The sequence below is a fragment of the Hetaerina americana genome, unplaced genomic scaffold, assembly GCF_022747635.1.
Source record: "Hetaerina americana unplaced genomic scaffold, ioHetAmer1.1.p SCAF_4, whole genome shotgun sequence".
NCBI classification, from domain to species: domain Eukaryota; kingdom Metazoa; phylum Arthropoda; class Insecta; order Odonata; family Calopterygidae; genus Hetaerina; species Hetaerina americana.
Genome location: NW_027286985.1, coordinates 23,276,630 through 23,287,772, shown reverse-complemented (window position 1 = coordinate 23,287,772; position 11,143 = coordinate 23,276,630). Strand labels below are relative to the sequence as shown.

The following is an 11,143-nucleotide window of genomic DNA, read 5'->3' as shown; positions in this document are numbered from 1 at the left end:
TTGCTCCATATTTTCAATCCGAACGTACTATCGTATTGAGGTGACCTACTTTCTTGAAACTGAAATAAGGGTCGAAGTGGAATGCATTGTTTTTATTAGTTGTCATTTACCGACATGCGATTCCGCGAAGAATGATGGGAAGATCATGCCAAACAATCGTTAATTAAATTACGAATAACCCCCCCGCCATTCTTTTCGAAGAAAACGTTTGGTTACGAGATGGAAGCATAAGAATCAAGGGCAGGGTATTCATTATTATTGACGGGTTTCAATAAGTTCTCTCTTATTGGTTAACCCCTCATTTAGCCTTATCTTCCACACCGCTCACTCCGATTTAAGGTTTCAATACGTCAGAGTGAGCGGATCCGCCAGCATCCTAGAGTCCAACATGGATTTCCTTAAGGCAACGTTTGTGATTCCCTTCGCACTCTATCTCATTCCTTCGTTGACTGGATATAATATCACGTACAGGAAATGTAAGTAAAGAAATACTTTTATCTCTACTAACATCTTAACCTAAGTATGCAGTTCCTTTACTTTCTGTGTTAGTAATATTGAGAATTAGGTTTGGGATTTGATGCTTCCGGAATATTTTGCTGACCCACGCCAAATCTCAACGGTTATCTTGAGAAGCATCGTCGTTATATAGTTTTCAGAAGGGTTTCTGAAGCGCTCGCACGCAATTTTAAGTGCATAATATGCACTAATCGACAGTTTAAGAGTATTTCTTGTTTTGGAAATTTAATGTGCATCGAGTCAATTAAATTCAATTCATGGTTTCCACCGTTCGTTTAGGAAACCCTACTTCCCTGGCCCCGCACAGCCAATGAAACCTGAAGCTCTGGATCCAGAAAACCCTGTTAACGCATTTAAACCGTGGTGATGATGATTTCTCCCTGGCTTGCCCTTGTATATGTGTATCTTATTATCACCTCGATAAAAAATATGGTTCTGGTTCATTCGATTCCAAGAGGCCCGTGCCCGACGTCTCGGTAAATATGAGAGAATTATAGTGAAAGGTAAAATAGCAAAAAATCTCAAGGGAAATCTTATCCCTCAGTTGAAATATTCTAATGTAGTTATCGGAGATATAATCAGGTAAATAGTAGTCATATTCAATATATAGTATATCAATTCGGCATACTCCTGAGGACATATTGATAAAAAACTGCGGTCCATAAAGAGCAATGCAGCGTATTTCTTAACGATGGCTCGTCAAAAAATGGTACTGTCAATCTGGGGAACAGGGAATTAATTAAAAATATACAAGAATACTTGGAAGTTTTCAAAAGCAGTAAAAGGAGGCCTGAAACTTCTTTACTGTCAGATTCAATTACTAATTGGACTTTATATTACAAATTAGACGTGACCTACTCGTTAAAGGATACAATTTACTTTTTCATTTGCTATAGTCCGATTCTACGAGTCAATGGTCTTAGAATACGTACGTGATGTGACAATAATTTTGGACTCCAGGAAGGTAACCTGTTACAGTTTATGTGGCCGAATTAACTGGCAGGTTTGTGCTTCCTGGGGACTTTACATCGCATGACCAGTATAACCTCAGAATATGTTCAATTATTAGAGTATCCTTATTGATACCCTTATAATGCTCGTTTTGAAACGGTCTTCGGTCCTATGCAGGATAGTTATTTTTGAAAATGTGTTTCAGAAAAATGATGGCATTTTTCCATAACTCCATGACCAGAGAAACTTAGTTCATAGGCCTTATCACCATTAATCGCCAAGTGGTTTACGTAATAGATATTTAGTGATTGGAATTGTCGTAATTGTAGGGAACTTTTGCTAGCAATTGGCCAGAAACAGGCCAATTTTAACTAATAGCCAATCTGCTAGTCAACTGCTAAGTTGGTAAAGAATTGAAAAATGACAATATCCATATTGAGTTGCCATTTGTTTGGAAAATAAGTCTTGAGACAAAAATGTCTTAAAAGAGAACCACTGACCGTCGATGATAATGACAATATCATACAGTGAACTAATTATTTTTAGCATGCTTGGTGAAAGACCACTTTGCGCGCGTATTTTATCTGTTCTTCCAATATATTTTATACATTCTCGTATTTCCCAAGCTATAACTGGCGAAGCATCGTCGAAGCATTCGACTATCCTAGGAAGGGGCGCTTCCATGCATGCCGTATGCGTCTTTCATATTTTATCGCCAAGCAGCCATGTCGAACGTTTCGTGACTCACCAATAGCCAACAAAATAGAATTTTTGAGAATAAATTGTCTCAAAAGAAGTGCTGCTTCACTCTCGTTTCCGCCCAATTTAAAAGACATTGGTACTGGCGAAAATTATTTCAGTCAAAGGTAAAAGTGACTACAGAATAAGTAAGACAAGTGAATGAGTTCCTGTTAAATTAGGAGGAAAAATATCCTCGAAGAAACCTCGTATCAGGCAGAAAAAATGAAATCAGAACGTAATATCTTTTAACAGTAGGAAGAAATGCGATTTTTACCACTTTCTTCGTTTTTAAACACTTAAATGGTACTCCTTTTATAGTTTTCGCTATTGGTTATCTCCATACTTATAGATTGTTCACTATGTATTGTAATTTGATATGCTTTCTAAGGATTATTTGACAGGAAATTCAATGATACTGATATTTATTCAGCTTTCCTCTAAATTATGAGTGGTGGCGTTAACATAATCAACACATCCAGAAGTACATTGTAAAAAGTTTTTATTGGTGGTTGAATCTAGCGGAGGCTGAATTTGGGCTCCCTAAATACAGGGAAACAATTTACCCCTGATAGGCTAGCAACCAGCAAGTCAAACACTGTAATATTGTGGAACCATTAGTGCCCACAGAAATTTATTTTTATCATAGTTGGATTATGTTGAGGCATGCTCTTTTCGGAATCGCAAAATTCTATTTTGCAAGAGAAAACTCACTATTTCAATTTTTGAAGCAATGACTTCATAACTATTTTCTCATTTCTTGCCTTACTAGTGAAGGGTAAAGAAATTTGCGGTGAGCACCATTAACCATGAAGAAGCAGGCTTCAAGTTTATACATGATGTTATGTACCTATATTTTCTGAAAATACTTTATTACTAATTAATGAAGCAATTATTCAAATATTTAAATTTAGAAAAACTGTTATAATATAATTGCTGTAATAGGGAACAGCCCTATTTATATTTAATGCTCAATTAAAAATAGATGAATGTGCAAAATCTATTTAAATTTGATATTAAATATTTTGTTTTAAACTACAAACTTGATCATAGTATTGCAATAACAAATTAATAGGGTCACAAAATATTGGTCCCAACAGTTGCTACATTTGACCTATTTGAAATGGCCAGTACTCAATAATTCATAGTTCACACAATGTTTTCACCTTGGTATGTTCTACATATATAACTATGAACATTTAAGTTTATGGCACAATTTTATGAATTGGGGAAACTTTTATGCAGTAACTGGGTACAAAGAAATACTTGCTTGCATTCATGTAATAATTCTTTTCTTATTTTAAGAGAAATATCAGGACTTTTACATCTATCAAGTTATGAGAGCAAGATTTATTGTTTCATCCTGTTTCTAATATTAAATTCACTTTTACTTTTACAGATGACATTAGAAATATCATTTGTGATACATTGAAAGACACTGACATCATACTCTCTTATGATCATTCAGTTATCCTAAAATATTCCCTTGACAACAAAGGACATGACTTCCGCCCCAGCTTTTACTGCAAATACAAAGTTCTTGCTCGAGAAAGCAATATGGGTATCATTGCAATTGTTCAGAAGATGAGGTTCAGACAATTTTCCGAGGAAATTTGTATTGATTATTTGAAAGTAAGTAACTATGTAGACTAAATTTAAAGCATGAATTCCACTCCAATCTTCTTGTTATGAAATTATGAGTTTAAACGATAGTTAATAATTGAATTTAATTAGCCCTTATTTGGAAAATTAGTCCAATAAACTTATAAAAATCTTCAGGAAAACTTTTAAATTGCCAGTTAATAGTACATATAAATGAGTTTTTTTGCTCCCTGGATGCCACTAGTCCTTCAATAGAAATAATGAGTTTTCCTAAATGGAATGACATTAAAACTACATTATTTTCTTCATCAATTTACTTAACCCTTAAATTAAGAGACTTTTTTAAAATTTAAGTAGACTTTTTGTCATTATAAAGAGTTTGAAGATCCTGCTCATAACAAATGATTTTGTAAATTGATAATGTTTTTTTGGCTTATTTACTTTCCTTATACTTGCAGCAGTGTAGTCAATACAGTTCCTATCTTGATATTTTACAATAACTAGAAGATTTGATCTAATATTTGGAGGTTACTATGATACACCCCTTTCTAATAAATGTATGCTTTGCATAATTACTGTTGTCTTGACCTACTGAAATCCTTTTCTCTTTTACAGCTAAAAATTGATGGGTTACCAACATGTGGTAACATTTTGTTTGGAAAAACTGTAAATAAAGATGGTAACATTTCATCTACATATGAAAATTATATCCGAAATAAATACTGGACTCAAGGAACTCACATTCAAGAAGATCATACACTGGAGACAGAGATGTCCCTTAATAATCATAGACCACAGATAAATGACACATTGGAGATGGAAGTAGCATACACAGGCTTCCGAAGTTAGTCAAACTAGGTTTACATTTTGGAGGAAAGAAAAAAATCATCATAAATAATGAAAATCTGGGATAGCTATTATCTATTTTGCATGAGAGAGAAGAACATTTAGCATCTTCTGAACATTGGCCATTCTTATTAAAGATGCAGATGTGATTTTTTTACCAGTTCTTTTTTATAATTGTTCTAGGACATGTATTTAAAACTGCTTAGTGACTCAAGCTCAAATGTTAACTCTCATGTACAAATACTTAAGTAACTTCTTGTCAGAGTTTTTGTCATTCGTTAGGATTTTATTAATTATTAAAACTGGTAATCTTCCAAAAAAATCACATTTAAAAATCATATGAACCAGTTTATTCATACAAGTGCAAAATTTGTCAATGCTTAATTTGACCAGGACTCATAGCTGGGGAAATATCAGGAAGAAAATACAGAAGTGGGGATGATCAGGCATTTTCTAATTTCTGATTGCAATATTAAATTTTGAAAGGAAAATTTATGCAGTTCCTATATGTTGAATGGAGAAAAATTTTATCATGGACATTAACCCCAGTAGTACCTAATGAAGCAATAAGCTGTGTTCTCACCCCACAGTGACATCAAACCATTCTTATAATTGCCACAATAACTTTAATTTATAAATGGTATCTGGGTTAATTCCTTTGTTAATCACCGAATATATCTTTTTAAGGGTTTGAATAATGCGTGATAGAATGGAGAGCAACATTCTAAACCTATGAACTATGGGAAGTTTTTTTAAAATCAATGGCTAGCATGGGATTGAGACGTCCTTATGTGAAACCTTAAAAATTAGACTATAATAGCTCCTTGTTTTTAAATATATATGATTTTATTTTAAAAGCAAATGTTGATTGGTTCATGATAATCATACAATATGTTTTCTGCTTAATTTTGATTTTTGTGAAATAATATAGTTCACCGTAAAAGTTTCATTATACAAGTTTGATAAAGATATCTAATACATATGTAAATTTGGGACTGAGCAAACTAAGCATTAGGCCTAGATTCTAAACCTATGAATTTCCACATTTAGCAGCAAATTATATTGTGGCTTTTGGAGAATATTTCTTATTTGTCAAGGCTGTAAGAGCTTTTCAAATCTTACCTATGTATACATTTATTTATCTAGTACTTTTGTTTTTAGGATGTTATGAGGGATCATCAAGTGAATGGTTTGACTGTGGCCATAATGTCTGCATTAAGTCAACTCTCATCAATGATGGAATTGTTAATTGCCCATTTGGGGATTGCAGAGATGAGGGAAATTGTGAATATGCTAGGAGACAGGCTGAAAATGTATGTACATTATTCAGAATTCTTTATTTAGTTAATGGTTGTTGTTCAGAAACTGTTAAACTTCCAGGATAGAGAAATCTTTCATATTTTGCAGTTTGGTACTATAGTGCATAAACCTAAAGAGCATTTTCTTTTACCTTTAAAGCAATCAAATACTCTCAGCCCTGTTGCTGCATGCCATTGATAATACTTAGGAGTTCTTAATTTGAATCTATTGTAATATTTTCAAACTTTGAAAATTATTGTTCTCCTCAACTGCTCAATTTTTCATGGCTTTTAATTTTTATATCTTGCTTTGTTAATATTTTGGAAATATGTCAAATTAAAATGTTTTATGCATATTTGTCTTCCTTTAGAGGAAGGTTAATATGAAAGGAGCTGTTTGTGTAATTGCCAGTGAAATCATCTATATGTGGTATGTGTGTTAGCAAGGCAAATGCGTTATGCTGGGCTTTAGAAATAATTCATTGTCAAAGAGTAGGAGTTTTCAATGATTAAGACAGAGGATATTTTGATGTAAGCATAAATTAGGTATTATTATATATTTGCTGATCAAACAGTAAAAAGCTTTAACAGTTGGTATAACATCTCTGACCTTACCATGAAAAATTTGCCGACATTAATGAGGACTATGGTCCTAGTGCAATCACCCAAAATAAAATGAGCAAAAGAAACATTAAACCTCATTATACAGGAATATTTAGGGAATGCACTTGTAGTGAATTTGAAAAATAAAGGCAACCAAGTATACAATTCTTAGATTTGGAACATATCTGGTTACCATCATAAAACCTAGCCTATCATTGTAACACTGGCAATGGCAGAAATTCAAAATATAAAAATGCATATGTTCTATTTCACATTCCTATAATATCTAATTAAGCTTTGAATAATAAATCTTTTGCCACCATCCTCTACCTTTTATAAGTAAATCTTTCAACCTCAGACCCATACATATTTTGCGTGCATAGTTTTTTTCATTTCATAGGCTTTAGGATAAAGTTTCTGAATTAGTAATATAAGATATTTGTTGACCTGCATTTGATGTAAGGCAGGATTCTGTCAGCTAATATTTTATTTGCTCAGGTCATATTTACTGTCTAAGGTTGTTTTTCAGTTTTATTGCTGTAATTTATCTAAAACAATAAGCTGCTATTGTTCGAGGTGCAACCATTATTGGCGGTCGGTTTTTGGGAATATGTAACCCACTGGGGCTAGCAATAATTTAGTTAAGTATGATTTAAAAACAAATGTGTCCTTCAAGACTACATCTCTGAAGGAAATGAGCAGATCAGAGCTGATCAATTTATTTATAATGTAAATAAAACCTGAAAAAAGAATAAAATATTACTGCTGGTGGTGTAAATGAACTTCAAATTAAAAAAAGAAAATTATTCCTGATCAATCTCATTGCTACCATTGGCTTAATCATTCTTTTCATCAATGTAATAATACTTTCATATGAGTACTTAGTATGTTACTTGCCCAACCAATTGGTTATGAAATTATAGTTGTAATCTGGTGGGTCTGGACTGCATAGGTAAGGAGTAATTGGGTCCCAATTGGTGCTCCTGTGGTGGCGCCATTTAACTATTTGTATCTTGGAGTCAAACAACGGATAAAATACCATTAATTGAGGCATATGAAGGAGAATATTGCTCTTTTGCTCTCACATCGCCTAAATAAATGAGTCTCTCCTTTGACCTTTTTTGCCATGAGCCACCAAACCCATCCATCATTTGCTTTTTCTTCTCTTGTGGCTTTGGGGAAGGAGAAGAAGCCATAGTTCACTAGAATGGCATTTACATATAAATGTGTTGTTCTAATATGTCATCTTTGTATGTAATCTGCATGCCTGCAAATCCCAATAAATCCAATTTTTAAATAGAATATCTTTTATCTTTGCATAAATTAAGCCAAGCAAAAAATATTTTTAGTATGCCATCCCATTAATGTTTGAATAGCTGCTGACCTTAATTAAATAGCACTAAATATTTAAATTTCTATGTTTCCTTTGTTGTATACTTTATTCTTGTCTTTCTATGAAAGGCATTCACTTCTCTTTTATGAATCATTTTCTAAAGAAGAGGAACTCTTTCTCTCTCCTCTTTAGAATAATTGTGAAAATGAATTATCTTTCAAACTACGAATAATACTTTTCTTCAACCAAAATGAAAATTTTATTCAGAAGCGGCAATTGGTTGTTTCCTCAGCCAGATGAATGAAAATAAAATAGTTAAAATATTATATTTAATCACTCCATTCTTTAATTTTTGTTGTCAAAAAATGTATGGGTAAATGAAGATTTCCACTTACTCTAGTTTTATTTTTGACATTGTGATATCTACATTAGCTTTTCTCTTTCAAACACAAGGGTTTCAGTTTTCTTTTTGTTGATTCTCATATTATATCCTCAAAGTGCTAGATTCATAGTTTTCAAGGTTGATTTCATGTCCTCTTGCAGTTTTGCTACTACTGCAATGTCATTAGCAAATTGAAACAGGTTCATTTTCTTACCATTTGCCTTGATTCCTTTAATGCCGAATTCATGGGCATCTTATTATTCCTCTTCTAGATATATGTTTAATAGTGATGTCAAAAGGTTGCATTTTTGCTTAATTCCTTTGTTTACATTGGATTCTATTTTACTTCCATTTTCATTGGTTTTTCCCTGATTCTTTTAGAGGTAGTGGATTATTCTTCTCCCATTACAGTATATGCACAGGATTCCTAGTATATTGAATTTATTGTTCCATTCGATGTTGTTGAAGGTCGCGAATTCCTCATTTAAATGTTTGTTTATGTGTATAATTTCTTTGTCCAGTACCCCGAGCCTGTGTAGTGTCACTCTTGTTCCTCAATTTTCCCTGATTCCAATTTGTTTTACCATGAAGTTTTCTTCTATCTTTTATTCTATTCTTTGGCTAATTATCCAAGTTATTAATTCCAATGCATGACACATAAGGCTCAATGTTCTGTGTTCTAATAGTTTCTCTGTTTTTGGTTTCTTTGAATTCTAATCGCCATGCTCTTCTCAGAGTCCTCAAGTAGTTTTACACAGTCATAGCTATCTTTGATAATTACAAAGAGGTTTCCATGGCCATGAGTGACTTGATTGATTTGTCCAATTATTTTGTCAACTCATGGCGCTTTGTAATTCTTCTCGTCTTTCATGGCTCTGTTGAATTCTTTTATAAGAATCTATTGGCTCCACTTCTTTCTTCTGTCACTATTTCTTCTCTGATTAAGTCACCTTCAAGTGGTTTGGGTGCTTGGTAGAATTCTTTAATTTATTCATTTCATCCATCTCCAATTCCTTCATTTTCTAATGGTATCTTTCTATCAGCATCTTGGATAAAGTGAGATTTTGTTTTTCTTCCTTCAAATTTTCTCTCACCACTTTAGAAGCCATTTCAGTGTTTTACTTCTCTATGTTGTTATTGATATTCACAATAGCTTTCTATCCACTTTCATTGGTCTTCTTGCATTCTAAGTTGTTATTGATATTCACAATAGCTTTCTATCCACTTTCATTGGTCTTCTTGCATTCTAATATGACTAGGTTCTACAACTCGTTGCAAAGGATTTCCTCTGTTTGATTTCTTAAATTCTTGTATTTTTTTCTTGCCCCCATGTGGCCTCTTAATTAAATGCTATCAATGGGTGGTTGGTTTTTGCTGTCATACGCAGAAGCTGCTCATCTGCTTCTTTGGTTATGATATTCTTTATTTTCCTCCATTTTCCATCCAGTCTCATTTATTCCTTCAATATTCAATCCCTCAATAGTCAATGGTCTGAAGATAAAGTGAACTTTTGTCGGAACTTTTCTTCTGGTATCTTTGTGATTCATCTGGGTTTCAAATCCACTTTCTTAATCTTCTTGTATTGCAGTTAGCTATCCATGGCCTTCAGATTGTGATTGCTATTTATGTCCACTCCAGAGTAGCTCTTATATTGTGTAACTTGGTTTTTGTATCTCATTCTGATAAGGATGTAGTTAATTTGGTATCCGACCCTGTCCACTGGTATCTTCCATGGATATTTTCTACTCTGATGCTGTTCTAAGAGTGTATTTGCTATTGCCATGTATTTCTCATTTCAGAATTCCATTAGTCTTTTCCATCAGGGTTTCATTTCCCTGACCCAAAGTATCCCATGCTGCTTCCCTTTCAGACCTCTCCAACCACAGCATTCCAGTCACCCATCACAATTAGGTTATCCTCCCCTTTTACTGCTCCTAGAACCTCTTCCAGGTGTTAATTTACTTCTATTTCTTTTTCTGAATGGCTGGATGCAGGCATATACCCCTTGCACTATGCCTGAGCTCATTGGTTCTTCATATTTTTTATCGGAATCATCTCATTATATTGCCAGGACAATTTGACTCATCTTGCCCACTCCTACTTGATCATGATGCCTACTCCGACAATCTACTGGTCAATTCACTGAGTTAATTACCTTGTATCTGTTTTTCCTGAAGTAATTGGCCCTGGCCTACCTAAAGTCACGTTCACTTAAAGTAGCTATCTCCAGTCTGTCCCTCCCCATTCTAGCATTTTCCAACTTCCTGTACACTCCTAATACTCTAGCATTCCAAATCCCTATAACGCATTAGACCACCTTGATGGATGTTCCCCTCTCAGTTATCACCCCCTTAATATCTGATTGGGTGACTATTTTATCTCCAGAATATTTTACTGAGAGAAATGCCATCGCATCTTAAATGAATGCAAGGCTACATATGCTTGGGAGACTAATATGGTGGTTTCCCATTGTCTTCCATTTTGAGTATTGCACACAATTTCATGACTTTTATATAAATTTTATATATATACGTATAAATTATGGTCTATTATAAATCTGGAAAAAAGGAAAGCATATACATACGTTTTACATACTCAGGTATTTTGAAGTGTGTCATATATGTGTACTTGGAACATATTTTTACTATTTTCAGGAAACTAAATGATGAATGGATATTTTATCTAGAGTCATTGATGATGTGATACAAAACTTGTGATGCCACTTTATGGAGAACTCTGCAGTGCTAGAATACCTGGTGGAAACACATTTTTATAACAACAGTTTCCAAGTGCATCTCTTTATTTGTAAATATGTATTTGTATGATAAGATATTGTGCATTTATTATTTAAATAAAACTAGTGTTTATTTCTTG

At 33.4% G+C, this 11,143-nt stretch overlaps 1 protein-coding gene across 1 annotated transcript; it reads left to right on the top strand.

The window, feature by feature from the left end:
• The first annotated feature begins 346 nt into the window (after positions 1 to 346).
• Positions 347 to 11,143, top strand: LOC139692278 (uncharacterized). The gene is made up of 5 exons (XM_071590359.1): positions 347 to 476; positions 3,605 to 3,837; positions 4,423 to 4,651; positions 5,815 to 5,966; positions 10,924 to 11,143. Exons 1-5 carry the CDS (start codon positions 389 to 391, stop codon positions 10,933 to 10,935), a joined length of 714 nt encoding a protein of 237 aa, XP_071446460.1. The 5' UTR covers positions 347 to 388; the 3' UTR covers positions 10,936 to 11,143.